This window comes from Triticum urartu, chromosome 1A (genome assembly GCF_056163025.1).
Source record: "Triticum urartu cultivar PI428250 chromosome 1A, HENAU_Tu73, whole genome shotgun sequence".
NCBI classification, from domain to species: Eukaryota; Viridiplantae; Streptophyta; class Magnoliopsida; order Poales; family Poaceae; genus Triticum; species Triticum urartu.
The window spans coordinates 319491444-319511827 of record NC_141873.1 but is presented as its reverse complement, the minus strand read 5'-3'; the positions used below and the strand labels follow the sequence as shown (position 1 = coordinate 319511827).

General features: G+C 51.5%; 1 protein-coding gene across 1 annotated transcript; it reads left to right on the top strand.

Moving 5' to 3' along the window:
* Positions 1-1813: 1813 nt before the first annotated feature.
* Positions 1814-2410, top strand: LOC125509286 (non-specific lipid-transfer protein 2P). Its single transcript, XM_048674220.2, has one exon. The coding sequence runs from the start codon at positions 1903-1905 to the stop codon at positions 2176-2178; it is 276 nt and encodes a 91-aa protein (XP_048530177.1). The 5' UTR covers positions 1814-1902; the 3' UTR covers positions 2179-2410.
* The last annotated feature ends 17974 nt before the right edge of the window (positions 2411-20384 follow it).

The window sequence follows — 20384 nt, the reverse complement described above, 5'->3', positions numbered from 1 at the left end:
AACACATATTTAACATTCTAAGGCTTGCTCCGACCCTCAAACTCCACTAATCACATAAGGATGCAACCCGAGAGCCTCTGGCCAGCGACCGAAGATGACGGTCAACAATGATCTGGATGCTCAACTCCCCTTCCTTCCGCTGTTGGTTTACGTTGCCAAATAACCAGGCGATCCTTTGTTTCCATAGGCTCCAAGATGTTAGCATGACAAGAGAATCAAAGCAATGTTGTTTATTGCATATTTTGAACTCTCAAACAAAATGTTGTAATTAAATATGGAACGACATAACTTAAACACTACTATGTTAATAATTCTTAGATTCCTAGCACTACGTTATAGTAGAACTAGCTCTACTCTGAATTGTGACGCCGAAGGTAGTCCTCGTCGGAGGAGATGTCTATCACCCCTCCTTCGGAGGAGCAATTTATGGTCAATGACAATACATCTACTCCACGACTTTACCTCCTTCTCCTTGTGGAAGTGTTGGTCGAAAATCACATCGATCTCGGTGTCCCTCTTGTGCTCCCGCTCAAGCTCCTGCAATCTTTTGTGCTCACCCTCCTTCGACTCGAAGAATGCTCGTAGTCTTGACGATGAGCTACGGATCGGTCTCGACGAGCATCACTACATAGGTTTCGTCGTCGGCCTCGGCCTTTAATTGCGCCTTGACCTGATAGTACTCCTTCTCCTCATCACAGAAGACGACTGTAATGGAAGGGGTGAGGAAATATGCGTCGGGTGCGTCGCCGGAAAATTGAGCACCACCCGACCCGTAGTGTCATATGTGGACGCCACCTCCTCTGCGGTGTTGAAGGTGCCCAGCCACACTCGCCCACCCGTGCCCAGGTTCTGGATCTCTGCCGCGTAGTGCTCGACAGTTGGAGCTTGATGTCCTGGTATGATGAGGAGGAGCTTTGGGGTCAGCGCATCAACAGCTGGAACATCTCCCACGGCAGCAGAGGAGCTCGGGGTGACTGACACGGCGAGGAAATGAATTGAACACAATTTTTATAGTCGAATACAAGTTTCTAGCCGTAATTGCTTAGATATGGCATCTTGAGTGAAACTTCATGTCCTTGCTTTTATAGGGTGAACCCAATGATGTCTGGGCAAGGGCGCAACTCCTTAAAGGCTATCGTGGAAATAGTGATTTAGTTATTTGTGTTTTCTTTTCTCATTCTTGTTGTGTTTTTCATCATTCTTTTCCTTGAAATGTAGTAAGTTAATGTTTTGGCCTTAATGTCTTGCATGTAGTTATACTAAATCAGCGATAATTAGTATGGATCGGTGAAAAATAACTTTTGGGTTTGTGAGGCTGGGAGGTTTTGACTTCCTTCAAATCATTTCAACACGGTATTGCAAAAATTCGCAAGGGCGCGGAGGTGCGGGGGCACGCACCTTTCCGGCCATGCTGAACCGCACGGTTTCTTGGTCCATAAAAGTGGTTGTATTTCGCATAAGGTTATACCAAGTTGTAAGTTTTAATCTCCAAAACTTGCTGATTTTGCCGTTTATTTCTATCCAGTTTCAGCACTTGAAACTTGTTGAAGTTCTAAAAACTCGCCAAAACCCATTCAAAACTCATCTTTTAATATGGATTTTTGATTCAAAAGATACAAAAAATCAAAATCAAAAGCCCAAAGAAAAGTAGCTTCGGTGCTCCGCACATGCGTGTCACTAATCTCTTGTACTCAGAATGAAAATTTGCCAGCCCGGTAAGGGCAGAATAGTCAAGTGCAAAATGTCCGGGGCTTTGTACTTCCGCAAGGGTGGCTTGCATGGGCGCCTCCTGCCTATAAATTGGCGGCAACGTGCCTCCCGTGTACTGCAAACCACATCACGCACACTTCCACCACCACCACCGCGGCACGTACGTTTGCGATCAAAAGAAAGTCGAGCCATATGGCGAAGGCCGCAGCGATGCTCGTGCTGGTGGCGCTGGTGGCGGCGGCGATGGCAACGGGCGGAGCGGCGCAGTGCAACGCCGGGAACCTGGCGGTGTGCGCCTCCCCGATCGTCAGCGGGACCCCGCCGTCCAAGACGTGCTGCAACAACCTAAAGAGTCAGCGGGGGTGCTTCTGCCAGTTCGCGCACAACCGCGCGTACTCCAGCTACATCAACAGCCCCAACGCCCGCAAGACCCTCGTCAGCTGCGGCGTCCCCGTACCGAAGTGCTAGGAGCCGGGCCTCCGCCGCCGCCGCCGGCGGCGTGCTAGGCAGCGCCACGCCGCCTATGCTACTACTACGTAACATACTACCACGTACGAGCTCCTACCATGGCTACTGGTACGACGTCCGTCGAGCAGCTCCGTGCGAACCGTGTGTTTCATGTATCTTTTTTTTTCTCGAGTACAATCGTGTGTTCATGTATCGTGCGCAAGAATAAAATGGTGTGTACGTGTTTGATCCAGCCTCTGCGTAGTTTGTTACTCCTTCGTCAATTTTGATCGATGGATGTGACGGACAATACTTGCTTAAACCTAGCACCCTGTTGCCTTGCTTTTCCTCCAGCCGCTCGTGTAATTGATGTACCTTCGACACAAAGTTGCTACTGTATTGCTTGGTCATCAGGTCATGGTCCGCTGGTCACTCCATCACTAAATGAACAGTACTGTATGGGCAAACAGATGCCACTCACTCAGCGCTTACACTGTTGTTGATGTGGATGGCCAGCTGAGCCAATTAAGAGCCCATTCAAGACCGAACATAATCCTGTCGAGCCATTCATTATAAACCTGTACCGTTGGCGCGCGTGGACCTTCAATGCCCGTGACCGTCATGACTCTGAAGCTTCGTCTCTCCGTCGCGTGATGGAGCTATGCTTTAGGATTTCGTAGTCCACAGGAGATGCTTTAGGATTTCGTAGTCCACAGGAGATACACGCACAGTGGCTTTGCAACCAAAGCAAACACTGGCGTGGTTTCTCAACATCAAAATATGAACTTTCACAGCTCTCACCGTTCATTTTTTTTTTTGAAAACGGGTAAAAGATTTGCCACGTATATTAATTAAGAGAGAATAGAGTTTGTGTTACAAACACCCCTTAACAATACAGGGAAGAATCACTCTCCCGGCATAATGGACCCTAGTTTTTTAGCTCCGGCGGCGACCCAGAACGAAGCCTCCCTTTTGATGTTGTCGAGGAGAATCATAGGCGGAGCAGCCTTGTTGCGGAATACGCGGGCGTTTCGCTCGTTCCAGATCATCCATGTGGTGAGCATGGTGAGCGAGGCCATGGCCTTCTGTCGGATTTCGGGTTCCGGCAGACCCTTGAGGTTCGAACACTGGGGTGCGCGCGGAGATTTCGCCTTCTACCTACCTGCACCCCTCCGCCTCGCTAAGATCTAAGCTATGGAAGGAACAGCACAGGAGACACAGAGTTTATACTGGTTCGGGCCACCGTTGTGGTGTAATACCCTACTCCAGTGTGTGGTGTGGTGGATTGCCTCCTGGGCTGATGATGATGAGCAATACAAGGAAGAACAGCCTCGCGAGGGTCTGTTCTTGGCCGGGGGGGACGAACTGCTAGGAGGAGTTCAGTCACCCTTCTCTCTCTCTGATCGATCTTCTTTTTTTGCCCTGTGGGTGGCTGGTCCTATTTATAGGCAAAGGCCCTGGTCCTCTTCCCAAATATTGAGCGGGAAGGGCGCCAATAATTGGCCATTCTGAAGGGGAACATCTGATACACTTATCCTGACTAAAGTTGGTCCTCGCCTGCCAAAGACTCCGGTGGTGACGCTGGCTTGGGCTCCACAATGACTTCCTCCCTGCCGTTGGACTGGTCTTGGTCTCGTTGCACCGAAACGGGCGCCTTTGCTTGATGCTCCCGCCTGTGCTTGCTCCCTTTGCACCAAAGAGGAAAAGAGGACACTGCGCGGGCTGGCGCCCGCCTGGCGCCCTTGGTCGTCATGGCTTGCGTCACGGGCACCTCGTGAGGTACCCCGCCTTGATCTCTCCGCCTCCTTGCTGGCTAGCCTGATAAGGCCGTGCCTGAGGAAGCTCCGTGTCGTCCGCCCCGCGAGGCTTGGCCCCTCGCGAGGGTCTTGAGTTTGTGTTGATGAAGATGGGCCGTGCTGGGCCCCCTTTTGAGCCACGCCGCAGGCAGGCAAGTCTGGGGATCCCCGTTCCCAGAACGCCGGCAGTAGCCCCCGGGCCCAAGGCGCGCCCGGGCTTGGCCGTGCAGGGAGGCGAAAGGTTAAGAGCGAAGCGCCGCGGGCCCTAACAGCCTGCGGTCTTGGGCGCCGCGTGGCGGTTGATTGGACATGGGCGTCTCCACTTCCCCATGGCGCCTCGGCAACTGCACGGATTGGACAAGTCCCTACATGCAAAGCGGGTCATGATTACCTGCGATCGTGGGGGCCGACGGTTGGCCCTCGCCGGCTATAAGTACGGATCGGCGCGCGCCCTTCCAGTTCATCCCCCTTGCTTCTCCTTTTTCTTCATGGCCCCGTCGAGGAGGTTCTCGGCCGCAGAGAAGGGGAAGGCTCGCCAGGTTGAGCCTGCCTCTCCCCCGCCCAAGCGCGGCCGAGGGCGCCCTCGCAAACATCCTGTGGCCACCACGGCGGCTCCCCGCGGCCGTGGAGACGATTTCCAGCATGGTGATGGGCGGACTGCTGCGGCCGGGGGGCGTGCTTCGGTCGCGCGTCCCCCTAGGCCGCGCTTTCGCGCTGCAGAGGTGCTGCCGGAGTTCGTTGTGCGGTCGGCGGAGCCGACTAGCACCCGGCTTCCACTTCCTCGCTTCCTCCTTGGCGAGCTCCCGGCCGGCGCCCCGGGCGGCCTCTGGCTCCAGGCTGACGGCTGCTGCAGCCGGGCCTCATGGGCTTCACTGGAGGTCTCCGTAGCCGGGAGCCTGGCCTTGGCCCGCGGTCGGCAGACGTTTGCCCGCGCGCGTGGCCTGAGCTGTCGGTGCACCCTGCACTTCAAGTTTGATAGCGATGACACCCTCTACGTGAGGGTGTTTGGGGAAGATGGTCGCTGCGCAGGGTGCTGCCCCGAGGACGACGACCGCGGCCGGGAACCCATCTCCGGCGATGATGGAGAGGATAGCGCTCGTGTGACTAGCGGCGCTCAGGGTTCCCCAAGCTTCTCCGGTTCTTCTTCAGGCGGCGACTCTTCTAGCGGTGGCCGCGGTCAGCCTCCACGCCGTCGTATCTGCTTGGGAGGTGGTAGCTTGTCTGCCCGCCGTCGCGCCTTGGTGAAGCGCGAGAGGGAGTCTGCCTGAGCCCCGGAGGCAGCTCGAGTCTTCCCTGCAGGCCGGTGTGAGGCGAGCTGCGCCTGATTTGTTCTTTCTTTTCCTTTTTTATGCGTAAAAAGACAGTAGCGTGAAGCCTCGCGGGGGCGTGTTTGGATTATTGCCGTTAATCATCGCTTTGCTTCCGTTATCGTGCCTTCCGGCTACGTGCCCGCGCGTGGATAGTTCCCGGCCCCAGCCGTGGGGGGGCGACCGACCCAGGCCCTGTGTTCGTGTCGCGGTGCCCGTGGGCCACGGACTGGAGGGGTGCTTCTGTAATGGACCCAGGTCGCGAAACCTTTGAACGACTAGGACAGGAACACTCGCAAGGGCGCTCGGCTGCCCCCCTCGCGAGGCCTTGGATAAGAGAAATCGAGACAGGAGAGTAAAAAGTCGAAGAACCACAAGCCAAAGACGGCAACAACTTCAATAAAACTTCGAATGAGAATGAACAAGCCAACTGCGGAAAGCAAATGAAAAAGCCGCGTCCGACACCTAATCTAGTCTTCGACGTCTTTTCACCAGCGCGGAGCTAAGTGCTGCCACTGGGCGTGGGAGGAAGCCCCAGGGCCTGAGGCCGGCGCTCCTGAGACTCCGGGGCGTGTACAGCCCCAACTCATTATTACGTGAGAGTGTCACAGGCGGCGAGCTTCACAGGCGTTGGCCTTCTTCACAGGCTCCGGGCCTTTTCCAAAACGCGACGGCTTCACAGGCATTCGCCTTCTTCACAGGCTCTGGGCCTTTTTCCAAAACGCGACAGCTTCACAGGCTCTGGGCCTTTTCCAAAACGCGACAGCTTCACAGGCATTCGCCTTCTTCACAGGCTCTGGGCCTTTTCCAAAACGCGACAGCTTCACAGGTATTCGCCTTCTTCATAGGCTCTGAGCCTTTTCCAAAATGCGATAGCTTCACAGGCATTCGCCTTCTTCACAGGCTCTGGGTCTTTTCCAAAACGCGACAGCTTCACAGGCATTCTCCTTCTTCACAGGCTCTGGGCCTTTTTAGGGGTAGAACCTCCGGAGGTGCTGGATGTTCCATGCGTTCTGGACTGGCACCCCCTCCTAAGTCTCCAAGCGCGCGGAGCCGGGCCTGGAAACATGAACAACCTTGAACGGGCCCTCCCACATGGGAGAGAGTTTGTGCAGTCCCTCCCTGGAGAGAACCCGCCTGAGCACGAGGTCTCCTACCTCGAGAGTTCTAGGGCGGATGTTGCGGCATTGATATCGTCGCAGTGCTTGTTGGTACCTCGCCGCTCGCAGCGCGGCTTCTCGGCGACGTTCCTCCCCCAGCACGAGATCCATCCCCCGCATGGCGTCCTGCTGCGCCTCGTCGAACGCCAGGACCCGCGCGGAGCGACGTCTGACCTCGTGAGGGAGGACCGCTTTGGCTCCGTAGACCAGGAAGAACGGGGTCTCTCCAGTCGGCTTGGTCGCGGTTGTGCGGATGGACCACAACACGGACTGAAGCTCGTCGTACCAACCTCTGCCGCAGGCCTCCAGCTTCTTCTTGAACGTCCTGGTCTTGAAGCCCCTCAGGACCTCTGCGTTGGCTCGCTCGGCCTGGCCGTTGCTTCGGGGGTGCGCCACCGAAGCGTAGCATATCTGCGTTCCATGGTTAGCACAGTATGTTTTGAAGAGGTTACTGGCGAACTACGAACCGTTGTCCGTGATGATGCGGTTCGGCACCCCGAACCGGCTCACGATGCCCCTGATGAACTTGACCGCGGAACCCGCGGGGATGGTGCGGACGGCCTCTACTTCAGCCCACTTGGTGAACTTTTCCACGGCGATGTAGAGGTAGCGGTAGCCCCCTGGCGCCCGAGGAAACGGGCCCAGGATGTCCAGCCCCCAGACTGCGAATGGCCACGAAAGGGGTATAGTCTGCAGGCCTCCTGCTGGCTGATGGATCTGCTTGGCGTGGAACTGGCAGGCCTCACAAGCTTTCACTAGTTCGACGGCGTCATTGAGTGCTGTGGGCCAATAAAACCCACTGCGGAACGCCTTGCCGACAAGGGTCCGTGATGATGAATGATGTCCACAGTCTCCGCCGTGTATATCTTCCAGCAGTTCCTTTCCTTGCTCCCTGGAGATGCAGCGCAGGGATACATCGTTCGGTCGCTTCCGGTAGAGCTCTCCATCCTTGATGTAGTATGCCGTGGCCTGCCGTGCCACACGCTCCGCTTCGTCCTCCTTCTCCGGCAGGGTCCCTTGTGTTAAGTAACTCCAGAGCTCCGTGATCCAGCACCCCTCCTGAGGTTCTATCATCAGGAGCAGGCGTGCTCCTGAGGCCGGGCCATAGGCCGGGGCTCCTGAGGCAGGTGGCTGGGGGAGCTCCTCCCGAGGCTGAGCTGTGTTTGACAATGACGGCAGGGCTGAGGGCTTGAAGAGCCGCTCCTCGAAAACGCCAGGCTCCTGAGGTAACCGCCTGGACGCCCGTTTGGCGATGTCGTCGGCCTCCTAATTGGTGCCACGGGGCACGTGCTGCAACTCCAACCCCCAGAACTGCTTCTCCATCCTGCGGACCTCCGCAAGGTAGGCTTCCATGTGCTCATCTTTCGGCTCGTACACCTTGTTGGAGAAATTGACAAGGAGCTGCGAATTGCCCTTGATGGTGAGGCGTTTCACCCCCAGGGCAGCTGCGGCCTTCAAGCCCGCTATTAAACCTTCATACTCCGCTATGTTGTTGGAGACCTTTTCACCTTGCTGGAAACAGAGCTGCACAGCTTAGTAGAGCTTGTCCTGAGTGGGCGATATAAGCACCGCCCCAGCCCCAGCGCCATGCCTGGAGAACGCCCCATCGAAGTACATGACCCAGCCTTCTGGCGCCTCGCTCCCCGGGGAGAGGGACCGATCCTCGTCGACCTTGAGGCCTGGTGCCTCCGTCCATTTTGCCACAAAATCCGCCAATGCTGCTCCCTTGATGACTCTGGTCGTGCTGAATTCGAGCTGAAACACTTGCAGTTCTATGTTCCACTCAGCGACCCTTCCAGCTGAGTTAGGGCTCCTGAGCACTTTCTCGAGGGGGTATGACGAGACGACCTTGATGGGGTGACCCTGAAAATAGTGCCGCAGCTTGCGCGAGGCCACCAGTAGCGCGAGGAGGAGTTTCTGAGGCATGGGGTACCGTGCCCTCGCGTCCCGCAACACCGTACTGACGAAGTACACTGGGTGCTCAACGAGGTCGGGTGCGTCAGTGCTGGTGGCTCCCTTCGGAGACCATGGCGCCTCCTGAGGCGATGAGGCCTCCTGAGGCTGGCCATCTGGGAGAGGGGCCTCTTCCGCCTCCGGTGCACTCCTCTGCGGCGGCTGATCCTCCTCAGCCGCGGTGGCGGTTTCTGTGGGCCTTCCTTGTTCCTGTTTTGCCTTGTCCCGTGTTGCTGCCGTGGTTTTGATTCGACGCTCCTCTCTAACCGCCACCAGGGCTGCGCTGGCGGAGTAGGGAGTGGCGGCAAGGTAAAGCACCAGGGGCTCTTGAGGGCGCGGAGCCACCATGACCGGTGGGCTGGTCAGGTATCTCTTGAGATCCTGGAACGCCTTGTCGGCCTCTTCAGTCCACTCAAAGGGCCCCTTTTTCTTCATTAGCTGGAAGAAAGGCAGCGCTCGCTCCCCCAACTTGGAGATGAAGCGCCCTAGCGCGGTCACGCGCCCAGTGAGCTTCTACATTTCTCTGAGGGTTTTTGGCGGGCTCATGTCCTCCACCGCCTTGACCTTTTCCGGGTTAGCCTCGATGCCTCGGTGGGACACGAGGAAACCCAAGAGCTTGACCGAGGGGACTCCGAACATACACTTCTCTGGGTTGAGCCGCAGGTTCACTGCGTTGAGGCTCGTGAAGGTTTCCTCCAAGTCTTGTATCAGGGTCCTGGCCTCCCGAGACTTTACCACAATGTCATCGACGTAAGCTTCAACATTCTTCCCGAGCTGTGGGCCCAAGGTGATGTGCATCAGCCGCTGAAAGGTCGCCCCTGCATTACGCAGCCCGAATGGCATGCATGTGTAGCAGTACACCCCACATGGGGTTAGGAAGGCTGTCTTTTCGACGTCTTCCACCGCCATCTTGATCTGGTGATACCCAGAGAAGGCATCCAAGCAGCATAGCAGGTTGCATTCCGCGGTGGAATCGACGATCTGGTCGATGCGGGGGAGCGGGAATAGGTCTTGTGGGCATGCCTTGTTGAGGTTGGTGAAGTCGACACACATGCGCTCCTTCCCTCCCTTCTTTGGCACAACGACAGGGTTGGCCAACCAATGCGGGTATCAGACCTCGCGAATTACCCCAACGGCTTCTAGTTTGCGGGTCTCTTGGACGATGAAGGCCTGCTTTTCTGTGGACTGCTGCCTTGCCTTTTGCTTCACAGGGCACACGTTGGGGCACACGTTGAGGTGATGCTCGATTACACTCCTAGGGATCCCCGCCAACTGGTCAGGCTCCCAAGCGAATACCTTCTTGTTTGCGTGCAGGAACCCGACCAGGGCCTCCTCCTGCTCGGGTTCAAGGTTGGCGCCTATGGTGAAAGTGGTGTTGGTGGACCCGCCCTCATTGACGGGTATCTGCTTGGTTTCTGCCTTGTCTTGGGTGAACAACTGTTTCTTCTTGGCGGGTGCAGCCCCCTTGGACTCGGGGGTGTCCGAGTCGGCGGGCTGCGCCGACGCTGCCGTCTTGAAGGCGAGCTTGAGCACCCGCAGCGCGTCTCTGGTGTCCCCGTGCACGGTGAGGACACCGCTGCTCCCGGGCATCTTCATGAGGTTGTACGCCGGGTGCATCGCGGCCATGAATTGGGCCAGCGCTGGGTAGCCGAGGATGGCGTTGTAGGGGAGGCCGATGGGGGCGATGTCGAAGTCGACCAGCTCCGTGCGGAAGTTGTTGTAGGTGCCGAAGGTTACTGGGAGCCGGATCTGTCCCAAGGAGCTGGATGATCCGCCCCAACGCCTGAGAAGGGCCGGCTGGGTTGCAGCCGTTCCAGGGGTATGCAGAGGAGGTTGAAGGCCTCGACCGAGAGCACGCTGAGGCCCGCACCGCCATCGATGAGAGTTCTGGTGACGGCCACCTGGCAGATGGTGGGGGTGCACAGCATGGGGAGCGCACCCGAGCAAGCCGAGTTGGAGGGGTGGTCCTCTGAGCTAAAGGTCAGGCCGGCCTTGGGCGCCGCCCGGTCCGGGAGAGCCCCCTGCCGTGTGGAAGCGGCTGGCCCGACGGATGAACGGCTTGACGTGGTGACTTGTAGGCGGCACCTGCGAGCCGCCTAGAAGGGCCGCGACGACCAGGGGTGTTGGTGTAGCGTGGTGAGCGGGGAAGAGGCTGCGGGGCTCTTCCCAAGAGGCCACGGAGGTTGCCGGCAGGTGGAGCAGCCACGCGCGCGGAGCGCCGGTGAGGGCCATGGGGAGCCAGTTGGCCATGACCCTATCGTCATCTCCAGCTCTGAGGATGGCCTCCTCGTACGCCAGCAAGAAGGCCAGCGGATCATTCACGCCGCCGTAGCGCGGCGGCGTCGTTGGCTTGAACTTGTCCGGCCACCGTACCCGTTGCAGGGCTGGGGCCAGGGCTCGGAGCCCCCTAGCCCCCGTACTGGCGCCGGCGGCCCGAGCGGGCGACGCGCTACTCATCGCGAGGCAGGTCGTGGCGGTGGCGGAAGGGAAAACTCCGGTGCTCCCCCTACCTGGCGCGCCAAATGTCGGATTTCGGGTTCCGGCAGACCCTTGAGGTTTGAACACGGGGGTGCTGTAAGTGCATCTAGTGCCACCCCTAGTTGGTTTTGGAGAATTGACGACAAACCTAGTTGAGGGACTAATGTGTTTGTGAGAATTGCAGGATAACACAGGTAGAAGTCCCTCATTGATTCGGTTTTCCTACCAGAGATGACCCCTAAAAATTTATGAAGACATTGAAGTCAAAGGTGGTATATGAAGATATTCACATTGAAGACTATGACAAGAGAAGACATCGCATGAAGCCTATGGAGCTCGAAGACTTAGATCTTTCGTAGTTCTTTTTCTTCTTCTTGTTGAGTCATAGGAACCATCATACTGTTAAGTGGGGTCCAAGAGAACCAGTCAGAATGACTGAAGTGATGCTTAAACAAAACCTATGTCTTCGAGTGAAGACTATGAGAGTGAATCTTGTCGAGAGTCGGACAAGTCAGCTTTGCTTGTAGCCCAAGTAAAGTTGCCGTGTGAGTTTGAAATCTGACCATTGGAACACGTGTCAGTTCCTTAGTGACCCAGGGTCATTTCGGACAAATCAGGTCGGGTTGCCTAGTGGCTATAAATAGCCCACCCCCTACAACCAAAAACGGTTGGCTGCACAGAGTTAGTATACGGCTTTTGTCGTTTGAGAGCAACCCACCTCGAAGCTTTTGAGAGAGAATTCCTTGCGAGGATAAAGCCCTAACCACCCAGAGCCAAAGAGAATTAGGCATCACTTAAGTCTTCTTGTGTGTGTGATCTGAAGACTTATTACACTTGAGGACTGTGAATCCTCCAGCCGGTTAGGCGTCGTGTTCTGAGCATCCAAGAGACATTGTGGATTGCCAGTGAACGAAGTCTGTGAAGGTTTGGGAGTCTACCTTGAAGACTTACCAGAGTGATTGGGCGAGGTCTGTGTGACCTTAGCTCAAGGGGAATACGGTGAGGACTGGGTGTCCTGAGCTGCATGTTCAGGACTGGGTGTCCGGGACTGTGTGTCATCAGGTTTAAATACCTAGCCGCCCTAACCAGACGTACAGTTGTCACAACAACTGAAACTGGTCCAACACATCATTGTCTTCAACGAGTCACTGGTTTCATCCTTCCCTTCTCTTCACGTACTGTTACTCCTTGTGAAGTCATTGTATGATTACACTATCTTTTTATCTTCACTGAGTGACTGCGTGTCCTGTTTGGCTTCATAATATCTTCCTACCTGATCCTTACTACATTGCTGCTATTAGTCATTGTGCTTTCACTCTATTGAATACTTGACTATGGCTTGGCTAGTGTAGTCTACCTTCCACTACAGGGTAATAGGTTTATTTCTATCGTTTGTCTTCATAACTTCCACGTTTTGAAGACTTTCATAAAAATTGCCTATTCACCCTCCTCTAGTCGATATAACGCACTTTTAATTGGTATCAGAGCAAGGTACTCCCTTGTTCTGTGTGATTCGGTTTAACCACCTGGAGTTTTAGCTATGTCGACTGCAGGGATAATCAAAGTCTCCGCTGCGTGCCCCATCTTCGATGGAACTGAATATCCCTACTGGAAGAATAAGATGCGCATGCATCTTGAAGCCATTGACGTCGACCTATGGTATGTCGTCAAGAACGGCATTCCCAAGGCTGGAGAAGGTGTCACTGCTGCTGACGTCAAGAAGTTCGTTCAACTAGACTCTACTGCCAAGAATATCATCTATGGTCATCTGACCAAAGGATAGTATCGCCGCGTGAGTGCTTTGGAAACATCTAAGCTAGTCTGGGACTGGCTCTCCAAAGTCAACGAAGGCGTCTCAACCCAGAGAGATTAGAGAATCAGTGTCCTTCGCAACCTCTTCAACCGCTTCAAGAGAAATGACAATGAGAATGTCCAGCTCACATTTGATCGACTCACTAACATCACGAATGAGCTTCAAGCCCTTGGCGCTACTGAGATCACCAAACATGAAGTCGTCAAGACACTACTGAGATCACTTGACAGTTCATTTGACACCCTAGCCCTGATGATTCAAGAATGTCTTGATTTCAAGACACTCGATCCGTCTGACATACTTGAGAGGCTCAACACACATGAGTTTCAGCTTTCTGAGAAAAGAGATATCTACGGTCCAAACTATGTGCGAACTCGTGCCTTGAAGGCAAAAGCTGTCTCCTCATCCGAAGAAGAATCTGACAGCAGTTCTGATGATCCTGAAGACATTGGAAGGGAACTTGCTATTCTTGTGAAGAAGTTCCAAAAAATTCACCAAGAAGAAAGGCTTCAGAAAGTCTTCCCGATCAAGCTCAAGGAATGATGAAGCTTCTGCTCATGACTACAAGAAGAAAACATGTCACAAGTGCAAGAAACCTGGCCACTTCATCTCTGAGTGTCCACAATGGGACAATGAGAACAAAAAGAAGAAGAAGAGCAAGGAATATGACTCTGACGACAAGAAGAAGAAGAAATACTCAAAGTCTTCTTCCAAGTCTTCTTCAAATTCTTCATCACACAAGAAGAGCTCATCTGGCAAGGCACGTGCGTTTGTTGGCAAGGAAATGGATTCAGAGGAGGAGTCTACTTCTGAGGAGGCGGAGGTGGAGCCTGAGGAGGAGTCCGATTGTGGCGTTGCAAGTCTGGCTACAGCATACGTTGCCAAGTCCATCTTCAACATTGAAGACAATGACTTCATCACCGGCACCGATGCAAATGACAAGGACCACTCCGCTCCTACCTACTGCTTCATGGCACGCGGTGCCAAGGTAAACACACGCATTACTCACTATCAAACATCTAGTGACGATGACTCTGATTGTGGTTCAAAACCCAGCTACAAAACACTTGCTAAAATTGCAACTGAACAACAAAAAACCATGGAACATATTCAAAAACTGTTAGACAAAAGCGATGATCTGTTAGGCGCTGAAATGACTCGTTCTGAGTCCTTAATTGAAGACATAAAAAATCTTCACATTAAGTATGAGGAACTTGAAAGTCGTCATGAAACGCTCTCAACAACTCATGAAAAGCTTTCCTATGATTATCTTCAAAGGAAGCAAGATCTTGAGAAATTGAGAGCGGCTCATGAAGATCTTCAAAAGGAAAATGAGTCACTTCACGCCAAACAGATCAGTTCCGCTCAGGAAGGATTTGAACCACCATGTCTTAAATGCATTGAGCGTGATAATGCTACTACTGTTGCTGAATGTTCTACTGCTGCTACTGTTGCAATATCTTCAACTGTTGATGTGGGAACTAACCCCTCTGCTGAGGATTCCACTGCTATTGCTGATGAGAATGCTAGGTTGAAGACATTGCTTGAAATAGGGTTGTACAAAAGTCTTAAAGGGCATCAGACACTATGTGATGTCCTCAAAAAGTAGATCTTGAACCGAAACCCGAGGAAAGAGGGTGTTGGGTTCGTAAGGAAAATGAATGCTGATGGCTCTTACTGGAAACCTGAGCAGTACCCCAAAACCACATGGGTTGCTGCAAAGAAATCTTCAGCAGATCTATCCAATCTATCTGGCTTCACTTGTGCAAACCCCATTCTCATTGATGAATCCTTTGATGCAAACTATAAACTGTTTAAGAATCAGAATGATGAAGTGTTCGCCAGGTACATTGGTACTAAATGCAGGAATGGACCGCCTATGAAGAAGATCCGGGTTCCGAAAAAGTGTCTGGAGAATCTTCCTGTGAATGTCATCATGACACCGCACGTGAAGAAGACAAACCTCAGACAACAGGCTTCATACGGCCCAAAGGCTTCATACAGACAGAGGACTCACCTGAGTCGCACTAACGCAAATGTTTTGCAGGGAAACCATACTCAGGCCTATGAATATGAGCGCGGTTCATCAAACCGCCATGTTCATAAGACCAAGAACTATTCTGCTTATTCTTATGAGTACTATTGTCCGTCTGCAAGACTTTTTGCTAGGGCTCCAAAGCCAAAGTTCTCAGATGCTGCACTTAGACTTATTGCTTCTAAGCCACCCTTGAAGATGTGGGTGGCTAAGAAAGCTTAACTCTCTTTTGCAGGGAAAGGTCTCCAGCAGAAAACCAAAATTGTCTGACGCTATTGCTGGGGACCTTAAACATCTTGTAGGGCGCAAGATCAAATGCCCGAATGGTCTTACTATGTACTTCGTTCCTGAATCGCTTGCTACTCTCCCTATCAGTCCTAATCTGGATCTAAGCTTTCATAACCCACTGGTTCGTCAAATGTTTTTGCTTCACAATTCTCTTCGTGAAGCCTATCCCCCTAACTGCACTGTAGGGTACGACACCAGCGTCTTCAGAATGGATTATTGATAGTGGGTGTACCAACCACATGACTGGCAAAAGAAGCCTTCTTATGGACTCAACCTCCATCCGACAAGAGTCACATCACATTTGCTGACACTGGTAAAAGTAAGGTATTAGGTCTAGGTAGAGTTGCAATCTCAAAGGATCAACACATGGATAAAGTCATGCTTGTTGAATCCCTTGGCTTCAGCTTAATGTCTGTCTCAATGCTTTGTGATTTGAACATGATCGTAATATTTGGAAAATATCTCTGCCTTGTACTAATGGAATCTGACAAGTCTCTAGTGTTTGAAGGGTATCAGAAAGATGATTTGTACGTGGTAGATTTTTCGGCAGGACCACAGCTTGCCGTATGTCTTCTAGCAAAGGCTTTAGAATGATGGCTCTGGCATCGGAGGCTAGGGCATGCTGGCATGAGGAACCTCCACACCCTTGCAAAGAAGAAGCATGTCATAGGAATCGAGGGCGTCAAGTTCAAGAAAGATCACTTATGCGGTGCCTGTGAAGCAGGGAAGATGACGAGGGCCAAACATCCCTCGAAGACAATCATGACAACCACTCGACCCTTCGAACTGCTCCACATGGATCTTTTCGGTCCCACTCATTACTCAACTCTTACTACTACTGCTTGCCTCTATGGCTTTGTTATTGTTGATGATTATTCTAGATATACTTGGGTGCACATAATCCTCTACAAGACTGAAGTGCAGGATGTCTTCAGACGCTTCGCCAATCGAGCAATGAACAACTATGGCGCCAAGATAAAGCACATCAGAAGTGACAATGGCACTGAATTCAAGAATAGTGGCCTTGATACATATCTTGATACCTTGGGAATCACACATGAATTCTCAGCCCCATACACGCCACAGCAGAATGGCGTCGTCGAACGCAAGAATAGAACACTCATTGAGATGGCCCGAACGATGCTTGATGAATACAAGACTCCAAGAAAATTCTGGCCTGAAGCCATTGATACTGCATGCCATACAATCAATCGTGTTTATCTTCACAAGCTTCTGAACAAGACATCTTATGAGCTCCTTACTGGCAAGAAGCCAAATGTCAGTTACTTCAGAGTATTTGGTGCCAGGTGCTGGATCAAGGATCCACATCACACTTCAAAATTTGCACCAAAAGCACATGAGGGTTTTATGCTTGGATATGGAAAGGATTCGCACTCCTACAGAGTCTTCAATCTCTTTCATTATAAAGTGGTTGAAACAGTGGATGTGCGGTTTGATGAGACTAATGGTTCACAAAGAGAGCACGTCCTAAATATGCTAGATGAAGTTCCATCCAGCGAATCAATCAAGCTTATTGGAACCGGAGAAATCATACCCTCTGAAGCTCAACCTGAAGAGGAACTTATCATCTCCGCACCTGATCAACCTGAAGACAATGCTCAGCCTGTAGACAATCCCACTAACAATGACAATGATCAGCAAGAGCAAAACCTTCGCCCTGTACATCCTCGTGTTGCCAATGAAGTGCAGATTGAGAGAATAATTGACAGCATCAATGCACCCGGTCCGCTCACTCGATCAAGGGCAACTCAGCTGGCAAATTTCTGTGGGCACTTCGCATTCGTCTCAATAACAGAACCCAAGAAAGTTGAAGAAGTCTTCATGGAACCTGAATGGATTCAAGCTATGCAAGAAGAGCTTCAACAGTTTGAGCTGAATAATGTATGGGAACTGGTTAAGCATCCTGATCCTCGGAAGCACAACATAATAGGCACCAAATGGATATACCGCAACAAGCAAGATGAGCATGGTCAAGTTGTCAGAAACAAAGCTCTTCTCGTTGCTCAAGGATATACTCAAGTGGAAGGCATTGACTTCGATGAAACATTTACTCATGTGGCTAGACTTGAAGCCATACGCATACTGCTGGCCTATGCCAATCATCACAACATACTTCTGTATCAAATGGATGTGAAGAGCGCCTTTCTCAATGGCGAGATTGAAGAAGAAGTGTATGTTGCACAACCGCCTAGCTTTGAAGATCCAAAACATCCTGACATGGTATACAAGCTCAACAAGGCACTGTATGGCCTCAAACAAGCCCCTCGGGCCTGGTATGACACACTCAAATACTTCCTGAAGAGCAAAGGCTTCATACCTGGTTCCCTAGACCCCACTCTCTTCACGAAGACATATGATGGTGAACTGTTTGTATGCCAAATATATGTGGATGACATTATCTTCGGCTGCACCAATCAGAAGTACAGTGAAGAGTTTGGATATATGATGCAAGAGCAATATCAGATGTCCATGATGGGAGAGCTGAAGTTCTTCCTCAGTCTCCAAATACGACAACAACGCAACGGCATCTTCATATCTCAAGAGAAGTATCTCAAAGATTGTCTGAAGAAGTTCGATATGCAAGACTGCAAAGGCTTCACGACGCCAATGCCAGCCAAGCATCATCTGGGTCCCGACGACAATGGTAAAGAGTTCGATCAAAAGGTATACCGCTCCATGATTGGTTCTTTGCTTTATATATGTGCATCTAGGGCAGATATTATGCTTAGTGTTTGCATGTGTGCTCGATTTCAAGCGACACCAAAGGAGTCGCATCACTTAGCTGTGAAGCGAATTCTTCGATATTTGGCTCACACCCCAACTTTAGGATTATGGTATCCAAAGGGCTCAGAGTTTGATCTGGTTGGATTCTCGGATGCTGATTATGCTGGTGACAAAGTAGATCGCAAATCTACATCAGGCACATGTCAATTTCTGGGACGATCACTTGTATGTTGGTCTTCAAAGAAGCAGAACTGTGTATCTCTCTCCACTGCGAATCTGAATACATTGCTGCTGGATCTTGCTGCGCTCAGCTTCTGTGGATGAAGCAAACACTCAAGGACTATGGCATTCATCTGAAGCAAGTGCCAGTCTACTGCGACAACGAAAGCGCCATCAAGATTGCCAACAACCCAGTTCAGCACTCGAAGACAAAGCACATTGAAATTCGTCATCACTTTCTCAGAGATCATGTTGTGAAGGAAGATATTGATATCATACACGTGAACACTAAGAGCAATTGGCAGATATCTTCACCAAGCCCTTGGATGAGAAGAGATTTTACAAGTTGCGGTGTGAGCTAAATATCCTGGAATCCTCAAATGTCCTGTGATCAGGCACACATCCTAACACTTATGCATATTGATGACTTAGATGTGCAACACACGAAGTAAAGTATATCTTCAATCAATGAAGACATACATTCTAAGTCTGAATACATTAATGTGGAATTTTACTTCGGTGCGCCACGATAATTGTGCGCCGTGTCTGGGTCTAATACTTCCTATACGGTGGGTAACGCCACCACCAAATGTTCTGTTTGAAGTGTTTCAATCATGGCGTTACATTTGCTATGTCTTCACATTTGGTTTGGCTTCAATCTCAACATATCTTCATGATTATCTTCACTATGTTGATTATATATATATATATATATATATACTAGTGTTCTGTCCTCTACATCATTCACTTATAGCTATGTCTTCTTGTTGAATCTTTTGAACTAAGTGAATGTGATCGGACCGTAACCTCTCTATGCTTTCTATCTCAAACTCTATCTCTCCAAATCATATGCATTCTATTGAAACTGTCGAATGTCTTCTCTGCGTCCTTGTCAGCAGAAGATACAGAGACAACCATTAAGTCCGTTTTCAATGCTCATTCCTCCACCTGAAACCCGGAGAAGTGGGAACGACCACCCGACAATCCAGGCGTGCGTGGGACGTGGAACAAACCCCAATATGCTGCATGATGGCCACGTGTTCCTCAGATGTGAATCTCCAGGGGCACCTGTGTAATAACGCAGTGCCGCCCCTGTACCTATAAATACACACCTCACAGCAGTCATTATCTCTTCTTCCACTCTCGCACGAACCCTAGCGCCACCGCTAGCCCTCGACGACGCCGGCGACGAAGCGCTTCGCTGCCGCAACCTCTCCGACGCCGTCTTCACGCCGACCGCGGACATCGTCTTCTCCGCCGTCGCCGTAGGTGTCCTCCGTCGCCAAGTTAGGGCACGGACGATCGAACTGCTCGGCCTCCTCTTCCACTCCGTCTAGCAGTTCTTCGTGTGGTAAATAAAACCTCTTTTTTTACGGCCTCTTTGATCCTATAGTCTTATCACTTTCTACCACAAGCAGTTTCTATTCACACAAGTTAGATCTCTTTCATACTGCATCTCATAACATGCCTAGTATATTCACTTATGCTTCACAAAGTAGTTACATTCCTCACTTGTACTGATCCGTGGATTCGTACAAATCTGGAACCAACTCCTTATCTATGAGTGAATGTCTTCGCACGATGAGGTCAATATCTTCTAAACTGATTTATCTTCAAAATCTTCTGAGAATGCATATGACCTCTTCCCCTTCCCTCGCACCTTAATGCTGTCACAGGTACATGTCCGTGGGAGAATCCCTTGGTTCTCATAGTCTGCATTCATTTGCAGAATTCTTACAGCATCACATAAATTCTCTGGAAGTTAGTTCCTGTTTGTCCAGCAAGCGAAAACCTTTGAAGCCTCTGAACGTATTGAAGCCTTTCAGATTAAAGTTCATGGCTTCAGAAAAATCAGCAAGGAAGGATGGCAGAAAGCGTTAAGGAGAAACATCAAGAGATCTGCCCGATGACCGCTCAGAGCTGTACAAGATAGATCCTAAAGAGGATTACAATCAGTGCAAGACGCGAATCCAATGGATTCGACGCTATTGGGCAGAACAGTGGTTCAAGTACAGATTTGTGACCAAGGAATATGCTGAAAAGAATGCCATCAAGCGACCATGGGGAGACATCCTCTACAAAAATCTTCAACCCAGGACCAGAGATGAAGCCATTGAACAAGGCTTCTATCCCTGCATGGTCCGTGGACCACAGCCTGCGGATGCTGACCCATCGTCTCTGCTATGGTGTCGTGATGACAATCTATTTAAGCGCAACTTCCAGTTTGCCCAGAACTCAGCAAAGCAGAACAAGAAGACATTGGGACTAGACTTCAACCCTGGTCCTTCTGCTCCAAGGGTTGACGGCACCCGTGATGCAGAACCCAATGTCGTCGGTCCTTTCTACAACCTTGAAGGTCTCATCACCCATATCTTGGTTCAAGGGATAGCCGTGAATGAGCCTGCAGATGACGCTGAATCAGATGAAGCGCCT